Source organism: Rana temporaria, chromosome 10 (assembly GCF_905171775.1).
Source record: "Rana temporaria chromosome 10, aRanTem1.1, whole genome shotgun sequence".
Classification (NCBI taxonomy): Eukaryota; Metazoa; Chordata; class Amphibia; order Anura; family Ranidae; genus Rana; species Rana temporaria.
Window position 1 is genome coordinate 87,741,408 of NC_053498.1, and position 27,531 is coordinate 87,768,938.

The window sequence follows — 27,531 nt, forward strand, 5'->3', positions numbered from 1 at the left end:
GCCATGTGCAGTGGCGGTGCGTCCATTAGAGTGCTCGGACACGACCCCCTCTCTCCAGCCACCCCCTCTGTGTACTATGGATAGATTCATGCATTGCATGTCTTGCAAAACGCTCTCAAACCAAGTTCCTCTCAAACCAAGATTTTACTGTACCATAGCTCCAAACTGTCCCTGATTTTGAGGGACTGTCCCTGATTTGGAGCAATGTCCCTCTGTCCCTCATTCCTCCTCATTTGTCCCTCATTTTGGTCTGATCTACATACTTGTATATAAAATTCACTTTTTATCAATCAAAAAGTGTTTTCCAGTGCTAAACCTTTTATCTAAATTGCTGCATTTGTAAATTTCAAAAGCCAGTATAAAGGAATAGTAGTGGGAAAAAAAAAAGCACCAATCTTGTTTTTTTGTACAATTCTTCTTTAAGGGGACGTGGAAAGGGGTGTGTCCTATGCCTGCATGCTTTTGCTGATAGGTGTCCCTCATTCCCATCTCAAAAAGTTGGGAGGTATGCTGTAATTGGTATCTTGAGCTTTCCCAGTGACAAAAAGATTTGTTTTTCATGCTTGTTTTTGAATGTTTTTTTTTGCTGCGATTGGGGGCTGCTACATGTGTGCACCCTGAATTTTAGAGCAAGGTCCAGTTTAAGCATTGCAGGTTAATTCTACAGATTAATTAAAATGTTAATGTACAACAAAAAAACCGCGCTAACACAACACAGTTAATTTAGGCAGCGGCTAGCGTGTGATGACAGGAAAATAAAACAATATATAAAAGCCGCGCCAAATATCAAAACGAATGAATATAACAGTTAAACAGTCCACAGATGGTGTAAATAGTAGTGGATTTTCAACTGGTTCTCCAGCAAAGACAGAATCACTGTATTAATCAGAGGCCAATTTGCATGTAGAGATGTTAACTTTTCAATGCACCTGGTGACATGCATACAGTGTGTGAGATCCCACCACCGAAAATGTATATCAGCTTACCAGATAGCAAGCCTTTAGTGCAGTTGGCTATAGCCCAGCCACAGCCTTTAAATTCCCTGGGCTAAGATGTTTCAAGATTCCCAGTCGAAATGGCAGCCTTGGTGTTGAAAGTGATGCGTGTTTGCGGTTTAGGACGCAACGCAACTCGTCAATACAACAGCAAAACGACAAACGTAACCCAATCCGGCTCACATGCAGGCAGGAAGACAGAAAGGGACGCAATAGCGTGATACCGTAGGTATAACAGATTTATTAAAAAGTATTGTACTTACACTTAGGCAGTATAAAAACAGCATGTACAAATGGATAAAAAGCCGGCCGGCTTGAGGAGCCCTCCTCCTAGGCGTGGTGACGTCACTGACGCTGCCTCCAAAAATTAAAATGTTAGCTTTCCCCAAAATGATTCTTTCATTGAAAGTTTATTCTGGCAGCCTGAGTTTAGTGTGTAGCAGTCAAAAAGTCAGTACCATTTTAAGTAACGTTATTTATGTGAAGATAGTGTGACTTTTATTGCATTTATTTATTAGGTAAATGACTACTTTACTTTAAGAACTCTCTCCATGCTTTTTTTCTCTCTTACAAAGGTCAGGGTGCTGGACCACAGCCATCCTTTGTTCTATCCGATCCATCTTGCAAATTTAAAACTCTGGCCGCAAATAACTTTTAATCTTTTATACTAGAAGCCTACCAAACAAGCAATTCTGGCAATTGTGCATCCTGTCACGTCTAAAAAGATATTACATTATTTTGTAGTCTATCGCAGTGCTTACTGATGGTGCCGCTGTTCTTCCATACAAGCAAAATAATCCACTTAAGCTAAAAGGTGTCACATGAAATTGATGCATCACTTCAAGTGCAATAAACCTATTTGAAATGCCATAGACAAGCACCCCATGTTATCACATTAAATAGTTTATTACTTGCCAAAGTGTCATTCTCTTTAAGGATCGCAACCCTTTCTAATCATAGGCAAGTCACAGTTGCTTTTACCTCTAGTGGTTCACTCTCCCTGGCCAGCAAAACAATTTCCTTTGTAATGCTCTCTTATTTTAGCCAAAGTTATGCTGACTTGTCATTTCAGCATTGTATTTCTGTCTTCTTCTGATAATAATAATACAAGCAGCCACATTTTTCTTTTTTTTTTTATATATACTTTTACTAATCTTTTCTAAATGTCCTTTCCAAAACATCCGTATTTTGTACTATTATGCTTGCACTGGCAGGCTTATTATTTTAAAGAAACATTTTTTTTTTTCAATTAGTATTCATTTTGAAAACTATTTATAAATTATAAATGTAGCCAACATCACATTACTATTGACATGTCTTCACATTTCACCACTTACTAAGTCATATTTAGTAGTGGATGTAAACCCCAAAAATGGATGTAAACCCAGTGAAATAAAACAGACTTCCAGACAAAGACCAAAGTCCTTGCTTGAGTATTAGGTTATTTACATATCTCGTGCACTAGCTTGCAGACATGCACAGCTTCTTGTCTACGTATATTCTGATGGCTGTTTACACTGAACTGTGGATCACCCCATATTTTGAAAACATTTAATCAAAACACAGGAAAGACAGCTAATCCTGGGAGAGGTGGACGGGAGAGGAGAGGAGAGGAGGAGAGGGGAGGGGGATGTGAATTGCACTTTACAGAAGCTGTGCATGTCTGCAAGCTAGTGCACAAGATATGTAAATAACCTGTCACTCAAGCAAGGACTTTGGTCTTTATCTGGAAGTTTGTTTTATTAACTCAGTGTGGCAAGACTGGGCACAGATGATAGAAAATCTTATTCTCTACATTTTGACATACAAAAATTCCAATGCAATCTTGGGAATGGCTTCACATTGTTGGAGTGTCTTCTTGTGAGATTTTGGATCCTCAGCATTTCTTGTATGTTGATGGAAGGCCCATGAGGTAATTTCGCCTAGTAGCTGCAAATGGAAGCTGCGGTGTAAGTTCAGTATTTTTTTTCTTAGGTTCCTTCTCTTTGTTTATGTTAATCAGCATTTATTATAACAGTAGAGGTCCAACAAAGAGGTTGACCATGCATTTTGATGCTAGGTCTGTCTTAGCCATAGTGTTCAATTTGTTGCGGCAACATCATTCAGGCATGCACAGACAGTCCAAAAGGATTTATATATGTTCAAATAGTGTTAGGGTTATTAAATGACATACAGATAGCCAAATAAAAATCAACATAGATACTGTGCATCCGGAAAGTGATTACAGCACACCACATTTTGTTGTGCTACAGCCTTATTCCAAAATTGATTAAATTCATTATTTTCCTAAAAATTCTACATCCAATACCCTATAATGATAACATGAAAGATGTTTGTTTGAAATCTTTGCAAATTTATAAAAAAAAATGAAACAAATCTCATATACATAAGTATTCACAGCCTTTGCTCAATACTTTGTTGAAGCACCTTTGGCACCAATTACAGCCTCCAGTCCTTTTGAGTATGATGCTACAAGCTTGGCACACCTATTTTTGGGCAGTTTCTCCCATTCTTCTTTGCAGGACCTCTCAAGCTCCATCAGGTTGGATGGGGAGCATCGGTGCACAGGCATTTGCAGATCTCTCCAGAGATGTTCAATCGGGTTCAAGTCTTGGCTCTGGATGGGCCACTCAAGGACATTCACAGGGTTGTCCCGTAGCCACTTTTTTGTTATCTTGGCTGTGTGCTTAGGGTCCTTGTCCTGTTGGAAGATGGACCTTCACCCCAGTCTGAGGTCCAAAAGCTCTGGAGCAGGTTTTCATCAGGGATGTCTCTGTACATTGCTGCATTCATCTTTCCCTCAATCGTGACTAGTCTCCCAGTTCCTGCTGCTGAAAAACATCCCCACAGCATGATGCTGCCACCACCAAGCTTTACTGTAGGGATGGTATTAACCAGGTGATGATGGTTTCCTCCAGACATGATGCTTGCCATTCAGGCCAAAGTGTTCAATCTTTGTTTCATCAGACCAAAGAATTTTGTTTCTCATGGTCTGAGAGTCTTTCAGGTGCCTTTTGGCAACCTCCAGGTGGACAGCCATATGCCTTTTACTGAGGAGTGGCTTCTGTCTGGCCACTCTACCATACAGGCTTGATTGGTGGATTGCTGCAGAGATGGTTGTTCTTCTAAAAGAGTCTACTCTCTCCACAGAGAAATGCTGGAGCTCTGTCAGAGTGACCACCGGTTCTTGGTCACCTTCCTGACTAAGACCCTTCTCCCCTCATCACTCAGTTTTGTTGGGCGGCCCCCTCCAGGAAGAGGCCCTATCTTTCCAAACTTCCATTTATGGATGGTGGAGGCCACTGTGCTTGGGGCCCCCAATTCTGCAGAAATGTTTCTGTCCTCTTCCCTAGATCTGTGCCATGATACAATTCTGTCTCGGAGGTCTACAGGCAATTCCTTGGACGTCATGGCTTGGTTTGTGCTGTGTTAACATGCCTGTTAACTATGGAACCTTATATAGACATGTTCGCCTTTCCAAATCATGTCCAATAAACTGAATTTACCACAGGTTGACTCCAATCAAGTTTTAGAAACATCTCAAGGATGATCAGTTGAGTGCCATAGCAAAGGCTGTGAATTCTTATGTACATGTGATTACCAATGGCGTCCCTAGTGGGGGGGCCAAAGGGAGACCTGACCCCCCCAACATTATGCTTTGCCCCACCATGTGCCCAACCCAAAAGTCTCTCCTGAGAGGGAGAGCGTCCCCAGTCAGCTCCTACAGGGGATTCCTCCCCCCTCCCTCTGCTCGCTGACACTGCGCTCACACAACCACAGCTGCCCGATCTGCTCCTTCCCCTGCATCCTCATTGGCACGAAGAAGAGCGAGTTGCAGGAAGGACTCCACGAGCACTGTGGGGGGGGGGGGGCCCAAGCCTTCATCTCAGTTACTGAAAAAACAGACTGATTTCTCCCGTCCTTAGGACAGGAGAACCAGCCTGTAAATTCCGAGAGTGGTGACTGCAAGCTGAGCCGATTGTCAGTCTATGACACTCTTTCACAGACCAGCGAGTCCAGCCACCGCCCCTCACTCTCCTCACATACAAGCAGGGAGGAATATAGCTCCTCCTCCTTCCAGTCCCGCCCACACAATCCCGGCATGCTGTATCTGAAGAGAGGGGATATGTGGGAGGGAAATATGAAAATCAGCAGCATTCCTGGCTGTGTGTGAATGATGCCTGAGATTCTAGCCTGGACCGTGGGTAAGTGTGTGCACTGCAGACTGCAGGACACTGTAATCACTGAACTGCATTATCTCCATCCCGTCTCTCCCCCATCTGTCTCCCTCCGCCTCTACTGTTCTTTTAAGACAGTCACAATTTACTTTAACTTTCAGTTAGGCAGGTAATATACGGTGCAAATTTATTTCCTGCATTCACAGATTGCAGGAAAGAAACTTGCACGATTCCCCCATCAACACAGACAGTGCTGACAGGGGAATATCCCTCCTGCTCAGCAATTGTATTCTCCTGACAAACACTGATTTACCACTAGTGGCTATACAGCAACCACTGGTGATAATCATAAGAGAATATGTTCATTAATGGTTCAGATCTCAGCCAGTTCCTGCTGAACCAGCTGAGATTTAAACTGTCTATGGCTGGTCTTAGCTCTTAGGCAGCCCATACATTGATCACTTTTTTTCATTCAACTATTAGGTTGAATGAAAAAAATTAAGAAATTATCCAATTCCCCCATCTACACATTATAGGTAGATGGGGGAATCCTCCCAGTGTGGACTAGTGCTGGAACAACCAAAGTTGCTGTCCTGTCCCGGCTATTCACAGCACTGGTCTCTGTCTCCATGGCAGTGGCGGCAGCACATTGGAACCCAGTGCTGGTTACTTTATGGGGCTGATGTACAGGAGGGCCAGCACAATTTGTTGTTAGAGATGGGCTGGGCATGTTTAACATTCCACATACCAGAGCCTGCCAGAAAGCCCACACTGCACAGCGCTAATCACAGGCTGTGAGACATTACCTGGTCCGCAGCTGCACAGATCAGGAAATGTCTCACTGGCTGTGATTAGCACTGTGGAGTGTCGGCTTCCTGGCGGGATTGGGCATGTGGGATTTCAAACACACCCAAGCCCATCTCTATTGGTTGTAGACAGTTGAGCTCCCTGCAAGTTGCTTAGCAGCAGTGGAGCCTTCTCTGACATGCTGATCGTGATGCAATCCAGGTGATGCTCCTAGTCAAATCCTAGTGTTAAATATCAGTGATTTTATTGATCAAAGCCCAAACTTTACAGGGATAGAGCCCACATGGCTGCTGAAAATGCCTTAAAATCTCTCACTGCCATCAACGATCTTTCATTTTACTGGCGCATTTTGCATGCGCCGTCCGCTAAATTTCCCAGCGTGCATTGCTCCAAATGACGTCGCTAGGACGTCATTGGTTTCGACGTGAACGTAAATTACGTCCATCCGTATTCGTGAACGACTTACGCAAACGACGTAAAAAATTCAAAATTCGACCCGGGAACGACGGCCATACTTAACATAGGATCCGCTGCATATAGCAGGGGTAACTATACACCGGAAAAAGCCGAACGAAAACGATGTAAAAAAAATGCACCGGGCGGTCGTTCGTTTCTGAATCGGCGTAACTCCTCATTTGCATATTCCTCGCGTATACAAACGGAAGCGCCACCTAGCGGCCAGCGTGAGATTGCAGCCTAAGATCCGACGGTGTAAGTCACTTACACCTGTCGGATCTTAGGGAGATCTATGCGGAACCTGATTCTATGAATAAGGCGCATAGATCCGACCAACGGAACTCAGAGATACGCTGTCGTATCTCTTTCTGAATCTGCCCCGCTATGTCTGTCTGCCTTAGAGACCATCTGAAAATTGCAAAGAGGTATGGATTTCACTATTTATAATTGCCAGGTCATTCCCTTGTTTGCCTGGAGACAGCTGAGCTGCTAACAAGAAGCTTAGACTTCACATACCAGTATATGCATATAATAAGCTGACTTTTTGGTATAGTCTATGATGTGAGTATGTGATTTTATAGCATGATAGATGTCAGATAACAAATGCAGCACTCAATAGTGCCAAATTATATTTTAGAAATGTTATATCCACCACACCTCTGAAGAAGGAATTTGGGTTTGTCCTGGTCAGGGGACTGTATAGACAAGCACAGCATCATGAATATATAACTTCCTGACTATGGACTGTGGGAAATACATGATGCATCTGCATATGGGCAATGCGCCAGCCAGGGGAGGATTTTAAAATCTACTATTTTACATTTTGTTATGAATAAAGTTGTTGTACAATTTATGTTATCCTTAGTTAATGATTTATATATTGTCTTTAAAGGCCCATGGACATTGCATTTTTTGTAGTTCGTATTTTGATTAAAGGGGTTGCAAGGGTAAAAAAAATATTCCCTAAATAGCGTCCTTTACCTTAGTGCAGTCCTCCACTTACCTCATCCTTCGATTTTGCTTTTAAATGTCCTTATTTCTTCTGAGAAATCCTCACTTCCTGTTCTTCTGTCTGTAACTCCACACAGTAATGCAGGGCTTTCTCCCTGGTGTGGAGAAAGCCTCTTGAGGGGGGAGGGGGCGAGCAGGAGTGCCAGGACACTCTCTACTTTGCAGACAGAGAAAGGAGCTGTGTGTTAGTGGGCGTCCTGACACTCCTGCTCGCCCCCTCCCCCCTCAAGAGGCTTTCTCCACACCAGAGAGAAAGCCTCGCATTACGGTGTGTAGTTGCAGACAGAAGAACAGGAAGTGAGGAGTTCTCAGAAGAAATAAGGACATTTAAAAGAAAAATTGAAAGATGAGGTAAGTGAAGGAGGACTGCACTAAGGTAAAGGAAGCTATTTAGGGAAAAAAAATTACCTTTATAACCCCTTTAAGGATGGTGGCAATATAGACTGAGCCAATGTCATTTGCTATGTTCACATCACATATATGCACACGCATTGCAATACATGTTGATGGGCATTGGACACAGTATGCATGTATTTTGAAAATGCTTCTATTTAAATCTAATAAGCATTCCCACCCACATGTACGTAAGTAACCCACCCAAATCTTTTAATCACCACAATGTGAAAACACGTTTATTATGCTGCAATATGTTGGCAAAAAATGGGTCAGATGTGTTCTCATAGCAGACAATAGGTTTAGTCCAAAAGCTTGAGGAGGTCAGTACAGGCTTTATTCCTGCAATGTCATATCACAGGCAAGAGGTCATGGTGGAAGGCAGAGAGGCAAAGAACATGAGCCAAAATAGGACAGGGTCCTAATATAAGCAGCATTCATTATCTTAAGGACAAGAACCGAACTTTACAATAAGACAGAATCCTTCTGCTAAGGCCCTTGTGTGAACTGGTGAGCTGATTTTTTTCCTTATTAAATGGTCATGACACAGGCATGCTGGAATAGGCTTCCTAGCAATTACATATTTTGTCCAGCCCAGAAAGAAGGATGCTGCCACTGACAATGTTGGAAAAGCAACAGCAAGTAGCTTTCTACACTGTGAACTATATATATGCATTATATCTTTCTATCCAGCAGGTGGCACTGCAGTGTTATAATGTGTATTCTATGGCAATGTAATGAGAGGAAGTGTTTGTCTTTCCTCACTATGTATTTGTATATTCCTGCTTCCTGTTACATAATGGATATTCCTCCATGAAAGTAAAGTATTTTCTGTATCCAAAAAGCTTCCAGTGCATGGTTTCAATACTCTGCACAACAGACCATTCACCTGCTACTGTCATAATAAGTGACACCTTACAATGGATTTGCACTTTTTTTAGCCATTTAAGAAGCTTGTGCATTATTCAGTTAATCAGTAACCACTTACCACTGAAATATTGTTTTGTGTGGGTTGCTCTATGTGTTCTTGTAGAGTCATTTTACATTTCTTGAGTTTTTGAAAACCCATTGAAAACCCATTGGAAAGCATTTACATTACACAGCTGTCCCTGTGACAGGTGTGCAAAGAATGCAGGACAGCACTAAAAACATTATCAACATTTATAACCCTTCCCCTCTCCACTAAAAATATGTTTTCTTTTGTGACCCCATTGGAGAAATGGGAAAATCTTCAAAATAGAGACATAGATTACATCAAAGACCTGTCAGAGGCTCTAACCCTTCCCTACTGCATCCAGAATAAAAAAAGGCATTTTGTTTGAGTCTGGCTTTAATAAACACACACACCAACTGTAAATAGGTTATTAATAGATAAATATACAAACTTTTACTGAGAACATTGCAGATTCAAATTATTTATGCATGCGTTCTGTTTGAGCTGTCCCATATTTGTTGTTCGTAATTTGTGTTTCAGAGTATATTGAAATTACATATTTATAAGAAGTAAACACTGAAGAGCAGAATCCTCATACTGGAGACTTCAGAACTTTACTGAATTACATTACACTGGAGATTTTCTGCTTTTCTTTTGGGCAAAAATAAAAATAAAAACTAACAGGGCTAACAGCTTAGATTAGCTGAAAAAAAGGGGTGGAGATAAGGGCCGTCTAATGTGAGCCACCCTCCAGCGTTAGCTGGAGAATAAATGTGAACACTGGTGATATTTATAAAATAAATGAATAAATTAATAAATATACAAGAGCTGCTGCTTTAAAAATTATAGAATCCAAAATAGTTAATATGCAAATACAGTGATACCTATTATAAATAAGGTGCCAAATGTGATATTAAACAGCGCTCAGAAAAATAAGTGAAAATGTAAATCAACAAATATAATATTGGTACAGTGACATAGTGAAAAATAAATAAATAATCCACCCTCTAAGTGAGTCAATATATAAGTGTCCAAAAATCCGTGCAAAAATTGCATCAAAAAATACCAGGTTGGCAAATAAAGTCCATAACCTGCCTAAGTGAACAAAAAAAATATATATAAATAGTTCATAAATGGAGAACAAAGGAAAAGAAAAAATCCTTCCCGATCTTCAATAAGTGCTTTCACCACACCACAGTGACTGCGTGCTTCCACCACCCATCAGAAATGCAAACTCACCGCAACAAATGGCCTGACACTTTCGTGTTTAGGCACACAGGCTTGTTAACAGGCTTGTGTCAGGCCATTTGTTGCGGTGAGTTTGCATTTCTGATGGGTGGTGGAAGCACGCAGTCACTGTGGTGTGGTGAAAGCACTTATTGAAGATCGGGAAGGATTTTTTCTTTTCCTTTGTTCTCCATTTATGAACTATTTATATATATTTTTTTTGTTCACTTAGGCAGGTTATGGACTTTATTTGCCAACCTGGTATTTTTTGATGCAATTTTTGCACGGATTTTCGGACACTTATATATTGACTCACTTAGAGGGTGGATTATTTATTTATTTTTCACTATGTCACTGTACCAATATTATATTTGTTGATTTACATTTTCACTTATTTTTCTGAGCGCTGTTTAATATCACATTTGGCACCTTATTTATAATAGGTATCACTGTATTTGCATATTAACTATTTTAGCTTAGATTAGCTGCCTTCAAATGTTTGATACAAACAGAAGTGGTATGCAATAAGGACTAAAACTAATAATTTAAGCATTTAATACATTATAAGCATATAGGGTTGTCAGCCTTAATAGGCAACGTGCAATTCTAATGCTGGCCCACCTTGCCAGAAGCAGAGACAACCAAGTAAGAAACCTACGAGTCAGGCCCCGTACACACGTCCGAGGAACTCGATGGGCAAAACTCATCGTTTTGCTCGTCGAGCTCTGTGTGAAGCCGCCGAGGATCTCGGCGAGCCAACTTTCCTCATTGAACAACGAGGAAATAGAGAACATGTTCTCTATTTGACTCGACGAGGAACTCGTCGGCTTCCTCGGCCGAAAGTGTACACACGACCGGGTTTCTCGGCAGAATTCAGCTCCGATCGAGTTTCTGGCTGAATTTTTCCTGAGAAACTCGGTCGTGTGTACCTAAGAGACCATTGGGAGGCACAATGGACACCCATCAACTCAAAAATTACTACAGTGCCACATCCCAAATGATTCTATATTTAAAGCAAAAGAAGTTTGAACCAAAGTTCATTGACTTTATAGGCACAACTTATACTAATTTCAATAAAAATACAAAATGTATTGATGCACAATAAAAAATAAAATAAAACCATATAGTTAAAAACCAAGTTGCATTCTACACCAAGTGTTGCTGAGGGTGGTAAATAGGGATGAGCTTCGAGTTCGAGTCAAACTCATGTTCGACTTGAACATCGCCTGTTCGCCCGTTCGCCGAACAGCGAACAATTGGGGGTGTTTGCGGCAAATTCGAAAAGCCGCGGAACACCCTGTAAATGTCTATGGGAGAAATCTAAAGTGCTAATTTTAAAGGCTTATATGCAAGTTGTTGTCATAAAAAGTTTTTGGGAACCCGGGTCCTGCCCCATGGGACATGTATCAATGCAATTTTTTTTTTAAAACTGCAGTTTTTTCGGGAGCAGTGATTTTAATAATGCTTAAAGTGAAACAATAAAAGTGAAATATTCCTTTAAATTTCGTACCTAGGGTGTGTGTATAGTATGCCTGTAAAGTAGCGCTTGTTTCCCGTGCTTAGAACTATCCCTGCACAAAGTGTAATTTCTGAAGGAAAAAAAGTAATTTAAAAGTACGCGGCTATAATGAATTGGCGGCTCCCAGCAATGCAGAGAAAAAGCATTGAAAGTCACTGATAAAAAATAAATAAATGCGTGGGGGTCCCCTTAAATTCAATTACCAGGCCCTTCAGATCTGGTATGGATATTAAGAGGAACCCTGCATCAAATTTAAAAAAAAATGACGTGGGGTTCTCCCCAAATATCCATACCAGACCTAATTTTAAGGGGAACTCCACCCCAATTTTTTTTCAAAATGGTGTGGAGTTTCCCCCAAAAATCCATACCAGACCCTTTATCTGAGCACCTGGCAGGCCGCAGGAAAAGACGAGTGCGCCCCCCACCCCTCCTGAACCGTACCAGACCACATGCCCTTAACAATACAAGTAAAATGCGCAAGAGATCCAAAGCAACAAATATCTCATCAGTATAAATTCTAAAAGGTTGTAAATATATATGTACAGTTCAGTGGGGAAAAAGAGTGAAAGCTCTGGGGATATGTTACACAGTCCAGTGGACGGGGTGGAGTAGTATATCAGGGGTTACATATACTGTACAGTCTCAGGGCTGCCATCGAGGGGTAACAGAAACTGTGTTCCAAATCTGTAGAAAAAACAAGGGAGAGGTGCCTCTGGGTGTAGATGTTTAAAAGCAATTTAATACAAAAATTAAGTACAGGCAACTCACATTTAGCGAGGTTAAAATAGACATTGAACAAATTCCAATAGTGGAAGTAGTCCTCAGGTCAGTCAGTCCTTTACTACTCCTGCTGGAGCGATATGCTGCTGGGAATCATCACACACCGCTATTAGATGGAAAGAAGCAGGCCGCGGTGGAGGAACATCAGAGTGAGGCCTGGAGCGCAGTTGGTCTTAGCATGCGAGAAATGGTGACGTCACTGGTAAGCGACGCGTTTCTCAGCATGTTGTCTCCTCAACATGGAAAAATGCTTTGGGGGTCTGTGACCCCTCAAAGCACCATGTCCCCTTGTTGATGGGGACAAGGGCCTCAGCCCCACAACCCTTGCTCAGTGGTTGTGGGGGTCTGCGGGCGGGGGGCTTATCGGAATCTGGAAGACCCCTTTAACAAAGGGGACCCCCAGATCCCGCCCCCCATGTGAATTGGTAAGGGGTACATTGTACCCTTACCATTTCACAAAGAAAGTGTAAAAAATTGTAAAAAAACACACAGACATCGTTGGGATTAATCCTTTATTAAAAAAACAAACAAAAAAAAAGATTCCAGTGGCGGTAATCCACTCTCGGTCTCCACTCCAGCGCTGTCGATATCCTGCGATTGATGCTCTCCTCTCCGGGGTTCAGCGATGGATGATCTCCTCTCCATCTAGCAGGTCCAGGCTTCAGCGATGAGATGTCCAGCGCTGCGCATTTTGTCTCCACTGGAGACACCCCGGTAATATAGTCCCCGCAGCCTGACAGGTCTTATGTAGCTGAGGACGGGGCCACCCGTCACGTGACCCCGTCCCCCTCTGACGCAAGGGGAAACCCGGGCTTACCTAGTGATGTGACAGGTGACCCGGCCCTCCTCTGATGCAACGGGAAACCTGCGTAAACACCCTCTAGGAACGAAATTTAAAGGAATATTATTGTTTATTGTTTCACTTTAAGCATTATTAAAATCAGTGCTCCCAAAAAAACGGATGCTTTTAAAACTTTTTTTTGCATTGATACATATCCCCTGGGGCAGGACCCCGGGTCCCCAAACACTTTTTTATGACAATAACTTGCATATAAGCCTTTAAAATTAGCACTTTAGATTTTTCATGTTCAAGTCCCATAGACTTTAACGGTGTTCGGATGTTCGAACAAATTTATTGCCTGTTCGCATGTTCTGATGCAAACCGAACTGGGGGTGTTCGGCTCATCCCTAGTGGTGAACAAGGTGTAGCAATAGTGTATAATTTACCATAAGACTGAAATTCCAAGCTGATAGAGAGTTTAACCACCCCTTCACTATAGGCTCAACATGTTTTTTTTGCTTTAAAGGAATATTTCACTTTTATTGTTTCACTTTAAGCATTATTAAAATCACTGCTCCCGAAAAAAAACGTTTGTTTTTAAAACTTTTTTTGCATTGATACATGTCCCCTGGGGCAGGACCCAGGTCCCCAAACACTTTTTATTACAATAACTTGCATTTTAACCTTTAAAATCAGCACTTTTCACGCTCATGTCCCATAGACTTTAATGGTGTTCGCGTGTCTTTGCCTGTTCGCATGTTCTACTGCGAACCGAACCCGGGGGTGTTCGGCTCATTCCTAGTGCTGGGCAAATCATGGTCAGAGTACAGAGTGGAGTGTAGAAAGTGGCAGGATCAGCCAGGTATCTGCTTGATTGTCACTTTTTTTGGCGGTTGCTACCTTGCCAGTGATCAAATTGGTTGTTTGTGGTTTATCCTCTTAAAGCTTTTTCACCTTATTGCATTCTATGCATTAAGGTGAAAAACCTTCTGTAGTGCAGCTGCCCCCCCACCCCCAAAGCCTTGCCCCACCTCCAGATAGCCGGACCCTGCTCCCAGACTGCCAGGTTTTGAATATTTATGGGATGCTTCCCCACCTTCTGGGCCTACCTCCCCAGGGACTGGTGAAATTCCCATGAATATTCAACCCCCCCCATGCCCCCCCCATCAACTATGTTCTTGAAACCTTCAATGAGTTCCAGAATGCGGGGGACGGTAACCAAGCAACAGCCTGTGCATGACTGCAAAATAGGAGGGTGCTACATATGCAAACAACCCATATAAATTGTACAGGCAGTTTCTGTTTGTATAAACGAACACCTCGGGTTTTAAGACTACCAGATGGCTCTAGAACAGGGATATGCAATTAGCGGACCTCCAGCTGTTGCAAAACTACAAGTCCCATCATGCCTCTGCCTCTGGGTGCCATGCTTGTGGCTGTCAGTGTCTTGCTATGCCTCATGGGAATTGTAGTTCTGCAACAGCTGGAGGTCCGCTAATTGCATATCCCTGCTCTAGAAGATACACGAGAATATGTTCAGTCACCTGAAGATCAGAATAAAGAAAATGACATGCATAGCTAATGCATAAAAGTTTCAGCAGCTGAAAGATATTTTATATAATGTTGCTTTTAAATAATGCAGCTTAGACTTACTGATTACCCTAAATAAAACCCTATCAGGAAGACTAATATTTATAAGCACAGTGTATAAATCCAAGATGATTACCGAGATTTGCTTATAGAAAAGGTAAAGTAATGTATAATTGAGCAGTAAGCTTCAAAGAATCAAGCCTTCAAAAGACGGGATACAAAGCTAACTGCAATAAAACGGATGTGTAACAATTAGAGCATGGCCAATTAGAGCAAAGCCAAAAGTTAAGCCTTTCGTCTTTGACATGCTAGTGAGCAAATTGGGTGTTGCACACAGTTTTTCCATGAAATAAGTAAATGAATGCAAATCATGTATTATTCAGATTCATGTCAGAGACATCATTATGGGAATATTAGAGCAGCAACTTTTTATACTTAAAACTTGCAAATATTGAATGCATTCTTTATATATCTTCTAATACCTTTGAGGGAAATATATTATACTGTCATATAAGCGCAGCTAGGGCTGGCCAGTACAGAAAGGTGCTTGAAGCTATCGCTACAGTTATAAATCATTATAACCAATTTCTGCATGGTGCTATAAAGAAAAGACTGCAGTGAAATTGAATGAAGGAAAGGATAGTGTGGCCATTGACTTGGCTTCCCATCTTGGTTCAGAGGTTCTGGCAGAGCGAGTTTTCCCCAGCAGCCAATTGGAGGAGTTTTTCCCTCGGGGGGCATGCTGGGGGAGAGTATATCTGTGACAGGGGTCGTGTGTTAAGAAATCTTTGCGGGGTCCCCGTTCCAGGTGCGGTACCCACCCTCAGGGTACGCGCATCCATGGACCCCGCCAGCGCGGCCCACCTGGCCAAAGCTGAAAATTGCATCGAACCTCAGCCTGAGGAGAAAGGGGACCCCAGTGCTTCACTGGGTTCCAGGACCTGTTGAGAAAATCCCAATCTGGGATCGGGTGTCCGGACCACTGAAAGGTATAATTGCTGTCATCCGGGGGCCTATATAAGAAAAGTTTACTGGGAGGATTCGCTCTCTTTATTCACCTAAGTCCTTTATTGAAATTGGCCTGTGGCAGAGGCCCTAGAGCCAGGTCTGTGAGATAGACCTGTTCCTCCCAGCTAGTTCAGAGTGACACTTTAGCTGCCAGGCCTATCATAGGGGTCTGTCCGGGGGCACTTTACCCACTCCAAGCAGAGTGGCGACGAGTTACAGAAATTGGTACGATAGAGAGCAGTACTGACTGCTCCATTCAATATCCAGGCCTGATACCGCAAGGTTCTCTTTCTTTCCTTCATCAACCTTGACCTTCCCAATTTATGTTGATGTTGGCCGTGTTTGGCCTGGACAATAAAGCATTGAAATCTCTTTATTGGATGTCTGGACATTCGCTCACTACCACTGTTCTCACAACTGCACCCCTAGACACCGCCAGGGTAACTTAGTAGGCCGATCCCAAAATCAACCAGCGGCTCCTTCGGGGGTGAGCGCTACATATGTATCAATAAATTTGGTATTTTTTGTATAATTGATTCTTAGATTTTTTTGCACTGTAAAACTCTGCTCACTGTCCCCTTGGGGCCTATACGCTTTTCTGAATTTTTGAATTTAGCTCATTCAAAAGTACTACGCCTGTGGGAGAGGCTCTAGAGCCAGGTCTGTGGCAGAGGCCTGTTCCTCCCAGCAACCTAAAGTGACACTGCGGCTGCCAGGATTGTGGCCGAAGTCTGTCCGGGGGCACTTCACCCACTCTGGCTAGACTGGCGACGAACTGAAATTACTACTACTAAGAGCAGGATTGCTCGGTTCATATCCAGGCCTGATAATGCAAAGTTCTCTATCACTTTATCAACCTTTCCTCTATACTTCATGTTGATGTTGGCCATGTTGGGCCTGGAAATAAAGCATTGAGAAAACCATATTCATTGACTGGACATTCGCTCTACTCATCAACTTCACCCCTAGACAACTGGAAGAGGTAACTTAATATGCCGATCCCAACAACAACCAGAGGCTCCTGCGGGGGTAGCGCTACATAAGGACAAAGCCATCTTTGTTTAGACATCATTCAGGTCAGCATCTATTTCCTTGATTGAGCTGTTAGCTAGGAGATGACACAAACATAGCTATCCTGGTTCCTGAGCTGCATTTTGATCACTGGGGATAGGAGGCTGAATAAATGCTTCCTCTTGCCTACAGAAAAGTCACTTGCCTGGTGATCAAGTACCGCTTTTTATTAAAGGCTACAGCAATTTTTTAAATATATTTTTGCTGTATATTGTGCAATGTCAGAAATGTATGTGTGCAGACTTGTAAAGTGAACAAAAGGTCCACGTTACCTGAAGAAAGAATAACTGAACACAAAAGGGTGGAAAACAAAACAAGACCACCAACACCCGGCCCTGTAGCCCAACCTGTGTTCCCAACCACAGCTCCCCCCAGGAGGATCCCTAGCACTAAAGAAGGAATTTTTGCATCTTCTTACAAGAGTTAGCATGATACTCATTGTTGCTCAGCTCCACATAGATTCATACCTGCCAAACACTCCATCAACAAAAACTTAAAAAAATACAGATGTATGCAGCATTTTATTGTGAATCCCTGTAATATTGATGGACTTACCAGCTACAAAGCACACCCTCCAGAGGCCTGCATGTAATGCCATCTTGACTTCAGTAGTTTGATTCTGAGGTAGAACGATTCCTTCTTCCACGTACATCCAGTAATCAGTGCTAACGGCTATGCCGACGAGAAGGAGACCACACGCTCCAAAGACACTACTGAGTAGGGTCAGTGCACGACTGCTGCAATTACTCATTCTAGGAGGCAGGGAGAAGACAGTCAATGGTGCTGTGCTGTACCTGCAGAGTAATAAAGATCAGAATAGTGAAAGATGTACATATTGCTTTAGGGTGTAAATACTTATCTATTAATTGCAACATATTCAAACAAAGGAAATTCCACCAAAACTTAGAACACAAATGGCACCTCCATCCGTGGATCCCCCTATCGGGACGACTTTTATCCTATGTTTCTAACCTGGTTAGAAAGCCTGGAATTAACCCCCTTTTCTGGCGTTCTTTGTGCTTGAAGTTTCAATGCTCTGCTTGTAAAAAAGTTCCATATGATGAGCTTCTCCCCTGACATAGTGTATGCCCAGTTTAATTAACACTGTTATTACTTATACTAGTCAGGGTTACCTACTAGATGGCAAATATATACCGCTAAGCACACTTGAAGTCATATATGGAGGTTCCAGCTATATATCGCAGTTAAAATATCTCTAGTCCCTAAATATTTAACGGTCCAAAAAAAAACACAAGCTCCGAGTCCTGAAGAAGCCATCTTGGCGAAACATGTCAAGCTTAAGATATTGTTACATTATAGTCTAGTCATGCATGTTTATCATGGCATGTTTTGACATTCATGACCAATATTGGAGAGATTTAGTCGCCACTGTATTAAACATTTTTTATGTTTTTCTTCTTTTAAAAAAATTCCTATGTATTAATAGTTAATAAAAATTGAATGTTTATTTTCATATAATTGGTGCCTAGAAAGTCAAATTTTTCACTTTCAACATTTGACCAATTGATGTGGCACTGCGCTACCACAAGCACTCACAGTTCCATCCTGTGTTGGTGCTTTGACAACTCTTAAAGCCCCATACACACTATCAGTTTTCCTGCAGGTTTTCTCTTCAGGTTTACCAAAACCATGTAGTGCAAGGGCCTGCCTGATTGCATACAAATTGAAACTCTTGAAACTCTTGAGGTTTGACCTCATATTAGATGGTTTTGGTAAACCTGAAGAGAAAACCTGCAGGAAAACTGATAGTGTGTATGGGGCTTTAGATTCTTAGAACACATGTGATCACCTATCAAGCGCTCGTTCACACCATACTGCATGGCAACACTAGACAGTAGCTGTTATTACGTGTGAAAATGTTATAAAAAAAAAAAACATAGTGCATAGGTCATTTTTTTTTAGGGACATATCAATGTACACTATTTATGTAAAGAGCTGCATAAATTGACTGTTCTATATACAGTAGGTATAGAAAAGAATCACCCCCTTTAAAATAATCACATTCTGTTGCTTTGCAGCCTGAAATGAAGAAATACATAGTTTTTGTTTTATCCATTTGTATTTACTAGTGAAACTTCTAACATCCAAAATAAACAAATTCAAAACAGAATCACTGAGTTGGAAAAAGGATCACCCCCCTTATGTCAGCCTTTAATTACAGCCTTTAGTCTGTTGGGATATGTCTCTAGTAACTTTGCACATCTAAACTTAGATAATAATATATATAATATTTGCTCACTCTTCTTTGCAGAACTGCTCAAGTTTAATTACATTTGATGGTGACCGTTTGTGGACTGCAATCTTCAAGTCATTTCACAGATTTTCAATGTAGTTTAACCACTTAAGGACCAAGCCTCTTTCTGAGGTTTGGTGGTTACAAGTTAAAAACACTTTTTTTTGCTAGAAAATTACTTAGACCCCCCAAATATTATATTTTTTCTAACACCCTAGAGAATAAAATGGCGGTTGTTGCAATACTTTTTGTCACACCATATTTGTGCAGTGATCTTACAAGCATACTTTTTTTGGAACAAAATAACTTTTTTGAATTAAAAAATAAGACAAAAGTAAAATTAGCCCAATTTTTTTTATATTGTGAAAGATAATGTTACACTGAGTAAATCGATACCCAACATGTCACGCTTCAAAGTTGCGCCCGCTCGTGGAATGGCGACAAACTTTTACCCTTAAAAATTCTACAGGTTGCATGTTTTGAGTAAGGGCCCTTTCACGCGTACGGACCGTATGTCCCCATTTTCATCCGTCCGTTGCGGATGAAAACAGGACATACATGGGTCCCTATGTGATTACGGGTGTCAGCGGATGACCATCCGCTGACACCCGTAATTGTCCGCCTCCGCAAAGATCCGCATTTGCGGACGGAAGAAAATCCTATTTTTCTTACGTCTGCTGGATCGGATGAACACGGACATACGGTCCGTGTTCATCCGATCCCCCATAGGGGAGAGTGGAGGAAAGACAGGGCGGTCCCTGCACAGTGTGCGGGGACCGCCCTGTCTTTCCTCCACTCTCCCCTATGGGGGATCCCAACTGGGATTTTACGGAGGATCCCCGCTGAGCTTTTGCGGACACACGGAGCGGATCATTACTGATCCGCCCATGTGAAAGGGCCCTTACAGAGGATGTCTTGCTCTCGCTCTAACGATCCTGGCGATACTTCAGATGTGCGGTTTGAACACCGTTTTCTTATGCGGGCGCTGCTCACATGTGCGTTGCTTCAGTGCGCAAGCTCATTAAAAAAAATCTTATCTAATTTTACTTTCTTTTTTTTATTTTGACACTGTTTTTAAAAAATTTTTTAAATTGGGTCACTTTTATTCCTATTACAAGTAATTTAAATATCCCTTGCAATAGAAAAAAGCATGACAGGTCCTCTTAAATATGAGATCTGAGGTGAAAAAGACCTCAGATCTCATATCTAGACTAAAATGCAATAAACATTTTTTTTTTATGTCATTTAAAAAAAATGTCCTTTTAAGAGCATTGGGCAGACGTGACGTTTTGACGTCGCTTCCGCCCAGGCTTGACAACAGCCAGTAAATTTACTGACAGTTTGTAAAACCAGGATTTTTTTTACAACTGCCAGTAAATATCAGGGGCTGATCATTTCATGCTGTGTTGACTTTCTAAGTGTAAATCAAGCAAATTACTTTGTTATAGGTATTGTCAGTGTTTCCATATCATGTTTATACTGCTCAAATATTCACTGTGTAAGTTTTCAATAGAAATTCTGTAATTTCTCAGGTTGCCAGTAAAAAATGCTGCAGGAGATTGGCAACTCTGCTTCTGGCCTGCAATGATATGGAGACGGGTGGGGGCCATCTTCCCCTCACTCGTCTCCATACCCAGGCAGGGACAACATCCAATCGCCTCCACCGCTGCAGACGGCTCCGGTAAGCGTCGGGGGCACTGGAGAGCGGTGGGGTCCCTCTCCCGCTGCAGAGACCACTTTTATCTGAAAGCGGACCACCTGCTCTTGAAGAGAATACCGTGGTTATGGTAGCTAGCTGCTACCATAACAATGTTATTCCTCTTTAAAGTAGCAACGTATTCCTGCGGCGAGCAGTATGTAAGTGGTTAAGCCTAGGCTCAGACTAGGCCATGCAAGCACATTCACCTTTTTCTACTTCAACCACTGTGTGGTCATTTTTTCATGTGTGATTTGGGTCATGTTGGAACTGGAAGGTAAACCTTCTTCCCATTGACAACTTTCTGGCAGAGGGCAGCAGATTTTCCTTGAAAATGTCATGGTGTTTTGTCCCATCTATTTTTCTTCTATCCTGACAAGTGGTCCAGTCCCTGCTGCAAAGAAACACCCCCATAACAGGATATTACCACCTCCATGCTGTACTGTAGGAATGATGTTGTTTGTAGACATGTGCGATTCGGTTCGTAACAAATGGATTTTCGTACTAATTTGTTAGTATTTGTACATTCGGATCAATTTGAACATTCGAATAGCTGAAAGAACCAAAATACGAAAATTACGAAATTACGAATAAGCAAAATAACGAACATGCGAAAATACGAACTTACAAATGGACAAACTTACGAAAATACGAAACACCGAAACAGTAAAAGAACGAAAATGACATCTATAACGAATGATTTGCATTCCGTATTTTCAATCATTTGTCTGTTCGTAATTTTGTTTGTTCATATTTCATTTGTGTGTTTGTAATTTCGTTTCTTTGTATGTTCGTAATTTGTTTCTTTTTGTTCTCGAATCGTTCTTTTGAATGGACAGTGTAAGAAAGTGTATCTTAATATGTATGTTCATAATTTCGAACATTTCGAACAAATGGCGTATGTTCGTATTTTCATTTGTATGTTCATAAATTAGTTTCTTTGTTCATAATTTCGTGTTCTCGAATCTTTCTTTCGAATGGGCAGTGTAGTGAGAGATGTATCTTACTTAATATCTTAGCCAATCAGCTTATCTCTTGTGTGTCACAATGCATTCCTGAATCTTTTTAGATTCAGTTGAGGAGGAGACTGAGTCAGGTCTCTTGACTGAGGGAGTGGACTGGGAGTAAGTACAGGACTTATTAGAAATTAAGCAAGATAATGGCGTACATGGGCGGAGGCTATAGCCGCGTGTTGAAAACAAAACTAAAATACATTGCGAATGACCACAATGTATTTACGAAAGTACGAATGCATTCGAAGCACGGTAGGAGGCTATAGCCATTACGAATGACCACAATGTATTTTACGAAAGTACAAATGCATTCGAAGCACGGTAGGAGGCTATAGGCGTATGTTGAAAACGAAACTAAAATACGAGATTGCGAATGACCGCAATGTATTTACGAAAGTATGAATCAATTTGAAGCACGGTAGTAGACACGAATTAACAAAAACAAATCAACGGAAAAGGCAATCTCACAAAAGTAACAATTACTAAATTCCGAGCAGTGTACCAAATAAACAAAAATTATTATCTAACAAAATTACGAATTTTGAATCAAAGAAAATAAATTAGACAGAATTACGAATCATTCAGTATAAATGAAAAAAAAACTGTTACGAAAATACGAACTGAATATGAAAACTCGCATCTTACTAAATTACGAAATCTTTACGAATCTACGGAAACTAGACGAAACAAAACAAAACACATTTTTTTGTTGTGCACATGTCTAGTTATTTGGGTGGTGAGCTGTATTGGATTTCCGTCAGATATATGGTTTGGTGTTGAGGAATAAGCACAACTGTGATGGCTATTACCAGAAACAGGCTTTGAATGCATCTGTTTTGGGAAAAAGTTAAATTGTTGTGTTAATTTTTACTTTAAGGTCTGGTTCTCACTAGTGCGCTGTGCGATATCGCATGTGATTTGCACCGCATTGCGGTGCTAATCACATGCAATGTCTGTGCAATGCGATTTTAGCCATACATATAGTATGGCTGATATCGCACTGCATTCAGACCAAACACACAGGACCCCTTTCTTGGTCCTGTCATGGGTTTTGGCGAAGATAATAATAATATATTTTAATATTTTCCGACAAAAATATGAAAGATCCATTAGGCCTGAAATTTGAGATGAATCACTGAAATGAGAACTCTTCAGGAACTAAGCCATATTTGCCCAGTTCCCAATACATTAGCTATCTATGATTTTTACAAGCTTGGGTGAAAGTCTGAACAATGAAATAGCTTTCTCACCAAACAAGATGTTTAAACTAATTTCAAGGGAGAAGATATCTCCATTGTGGAGTAGCTTTTCATGGACAAGAACGTTGACTTTAGCTGTCCTAAAAACAATGGCTTATGGGCCAGCAAAGGTCCCTGAAAATGAATTGTTTACACAGCTGGTCTTAGTATCCTGTCTTAATTAGGAGGCAGTTTAATGTCCAAAATTCACAAACCAATGTATAAGTATTAATAAAAAACACAAGGCAACAGCGCTCAGAAAAAACCAAATGACAACAGTCAATTAGCAAGGGTTAATAATATAAGATACAATGACAGCAGCAATTATAAAATCGATAATTAAAAGTTCATGAATAAAAGTTCAAATAAAGGAATACAATCAGTCCATATATAAGAGCTGTATTCTCAGGGTGAATTCTAATAGGTGACCAAGGGCTGCTCTCCAGGAGTGAAGTCAACTCGGGTGTACATGAGAAAAAAAACTCGGGTGTACATGTTTTTCTTTTTTTCTATAAGTATTAATACACAGGGTAGTCAAAGAATATATGTTGATATGAAATAAATGAGAGGTAATGTGTAGATTATCAATGACATTTTAGGACCAAGGGAGATATTCCGTTAATGTAGAACTTTGTTTGAAGAAAGAATTATATGAGAAATTTGTTTTATAAATAGAAGTGCTTTAAATAAGCTAATCAACATTATGAAAGATATCACATTGTGATTATAAAAATGTGAATTAACCTGTAACACATATCCATCAAACACATATCAAAATAATTCATGTATCCACATTAATAATTATTTTGCATTTGATTGAGAGATGTAACCTATGCATTGATTGAAAAGTCTGTTTTGGGAAAAAACGTTTATAAAGAAATATAGGAACATATTATATCGAAATCAACAGTATACTAATTGTATTTTATGAAACATAACGAAAACAGAGTCATATGTAGATGTGTATGGATATACATAGATGTATATATATATATATATATATATATATATATATATATATATATATATATATATATATATATATATATATATATATATATATATATATATATATAGATATCTGTCGATAGTTTACCCAAAAATATAAATATCCAACGTATGGAGGATCTCACAAAAAAGGTGAGACACCTAGTGGCTAGAAGTAATATTACTCGAGGTTCTCCAAGCCCAGAGAACAAGTTAATTATTATTAAGCTGTCAGCCAATAGAAACCAGACACGTCTGGACAGGAACACCCATATGTGCCACAGGCCTATGAGTTAAGGACAGTTGTCAGAGGGGCAGAACTGAGTATGATCTTTATGGTCCTATTGTTTTGATCGATAGTTAGAGAGTGAGAGAGCGAACAGGATCTTAAAAAGAAGAAGGGAGCTGATCTTAAAATGGGAGAATGAAAGAGGACCCCAAGGAAGACCCCCATCAATAGGAGCGCCCCATGAGAGCAGGAATGAAGCAATGACTGAAGTATGATGAAGGGAGGACTGACTCCGATGGGGAGGGGGCACGCTTGCACTATGCATGAAGACTGCAACCATTTGAGCTCTGGTCACTTGCCAATAGGAAATAGCCACCTTGGGAATTGGTAACTATGTCATTTTTGATTTTATCTCAAATCTATTGCTGTTCCCTAGAAATGTTGAAATATTGAAGTACTGAATATCCTGTAGTTATGGTTTGTTCTCATTATCAATAACTGGTAATTTTTCCTTAAAGATTCCAGATTTATTGACACAACAAATGTCCAATATATTTCACATTGTTAATCACTTACTTACCTGCAGTATACTAACGATTGGGCATGTGAAATAGACGCTTTTGTTTCATTGTCATTTACATAAAGTTATCTTGAGAACTTACCATGACACAAATCGATTGTATTGCATGCCCATTTTGGGGGTATTTTATTGATTTTCATGTCGTTAATGTAACGGAACTGGTATTTTAATTTCATGTAAATATTCATAATTTGTCTACCAATAAATTAGCTATTTTGTATGATCATACGTCTCTGTGAATAAGTTTCATATTATAGACTGATGTCATATAGATTGTCTTGTATTTAAAAATAATAATAATAATAATAATAATAATTCAAAGTAAATTACTGTGCGGGTAAATATGACCTTAAAAAAGCACAACAGTCCACACCAGAATCAGACCACATGGCTCGCATCGCACTAGTGAGAACCCAGCCTTAGTCTATCTGGACCCAAACACAAATATTTTATATGCTGAGAAAAATTATAAACGCAACACTTTTGTGTTTGCCCTTATTTATCATGAGCTGAATCTACAACTTTTTCTATGTACACAAAAGGCCTATTTCTCTCAAATATTGTTCACAAATCTGTCTAATTCTGTGTTAGTTAGCACTTATCCTTTGCCGAGATAATACATCCACCTCACAGGTGTGGCAGATCAAGATGCTGATTAGACAGCATTATTATTGCACAGATGTGCCTTAGGCTGGCCACAACAAAAGGCCACTCTAAAATGTGCAGTTTTATCACACACAATGCCACAGTTTTGAGGGAGCGTGCAATTGGCATGCTGACTGCAGAGCTGTTGCCCTTGAATTGAATGTTCATTTCTCTACCATTAGCAGTCTCCATCAAAGGTGTTTCAGAGAATTTGGCAGTACATTCAACCGGCCTCACAACCACAGACCATGTGTAACCACCCCAGCCCGGGACCTCCACATCCAGCATCTTCACCTCCAAGATCGTCTGAAACCAGCCACCCGGACAGCTGCTGCAACAATCGGTTTGCAAAACCAAAGAATTTCTGCAAAAACTGTCAGAAACCGTCTCAGGGAAGCTCATCTGCATGCTCGTCGTCCTCAACCCGACTGGAGTCCATCGTCGTAACCGACTTTAGTGGGAAAATGTTCACATTCAATGGTGTCTGGCACTTTGAAGAGGTTTTCAGTTCCCGGATTAATCCCGGTTTTCACTCTACAGGGCAGATAGCGTGTATGGCGTAATGTGGGTGAGCAGTTTGCTGACATCAATGTTGTGGATCGAGTGGCCCATAGTGGCGGTGGGGTTATGGTATGGGCAGGCTTATGCTATGGACATTGAACACATGTGTATTTTTATTGATGGCATTTTGAATGCACAGAGATACTGTGATGAGATCCTGAGGCCCATTGTTGTGCCATTCATCCATGACCATCACCTAATGTTTCAGCATGATAATGCATGGCCTCATGTTGCAAGGGTCTGTACACAATTCCTGGAAACTGAAAACATCCCAGTTTTTGCATGGCCAGCATACTCACCAGACATATCACCCATTAGCATGTTTGGGATGCTCTGGATCAGTGTATACGACAACATGTTCCAGTTCCTGTAAATATCCAGCAACTTCGCACAGCTATTGAAGAGAGATGGACCAACATTCCACAGGCCACAATCAACAACCTGATAAACTATGCAAAGGAGATGTGCTGCACTGCGTGAGGCAAATGGTGGCCACACCAGATACTGACTGGTTTTGGGACCCCCCCGACTCCCCCAATACAGTAAAACTGCACATTTTAGAGTAGCCTTTTATTGTGGCCAGCTTAAGGCACACCTGTACAATAATCATGATATCTAATCAGCATCTTGATATGCTGCACCTGTGAGGTGGATGGATTATCTCAGCAAAGGAGAAGTGCTCACTAAAACAGATTTAGCCCTGGTTCACATTGGTACAATTTGACATGCGATTTGACAATTGCCGGCAATGGCACCATCCTAATCGGTGCGACGCTGCATCTGCGGTGCTGCACCGATTTCAAAAAGTAGTTTCTGTACTACTTTATGCGATTTCGGGCTGTGATTTAAATTGACATCTGTGCATCTGCACAGATGTCTCTGAAATCGCGTCCGAAATCGGGACTGACAAGCGGGTGTGAAATCATGCGAGTTCAGCTGAACTTGCACGGCTTCATTCCCACAGCCCAGTGTAAATCTGGGCTTAGACAGATTTGTGAACAATATTTGAGAGAAATATGTCTTTTGTGTACATAGAAAAAGTCGTAGATCTTTGAGTTCAGCTCATGATAAATAGGGGCAAACACAAAAGTGTTGCATTTATAATTTTGCACCTTACTAGTCCTTGAAAATGGTGGCTGTATCAGTTTTCTTCTATCGTTTTTTCTTTTTCTTTATTTTCAACTGATAATTCTATGAATAACACCTTGCATGGCTTTACTCACTCTATTGTGGCAACCAGGGATACCATGTTTACCACTCAGACACAAAGGTTTCTGCCTTTTTTCATGTTCATTACATGGAAGTTGATGAGATTAGTAGTTTACAGAAGGGAGATAATGTTGTTTTTTCTCTGTTAAAGGACTGGTAAGCTGCAATATATAATATTTTTTGTTCTGGGTTTAATTCTGCTTTGACTTTATAGTAAAACATGAGAGGTTTACCTCACAAAGGCCAGATGTAGGTCTCTTATGCGTGGGTGTGTACCAATCAAAGAAAACTGAGGATATTGTAGCTCAATGAATGCATAACTAGTAAGGGGGCTGCACACAGGGGGACCTCACAACAGGTGAACAATAA

At 40.9% G+C, this 27,531-nt stretch overlaps 1 protein-coding gene across 1 annotated transcript in view; it reads right to left on the bottom strand.

The window, feature by feature from the left end:
• The window catches only part of CACNG7 (calcium voltage-gated channel auxiliary subunit gamma 7), a 144,460-nt gene that overhangs the window by 43,075 nt on the left and 73,854 nt on the right, over positions 1–27,531 (bottom strand). The window contains exon 2 of the mRNA XM_040325669.1: positions 17,306–17,544. Within this exon, the coding sequence (XP_040181603.1) occupies positions 17,306–17,501 (196 nt within the window). The 5' untranslated portion in view covers positions 17,502–17,544. The remainder of the gene's footprint in view (positions 1–17,305; positions 17,545–27,531) is intronic.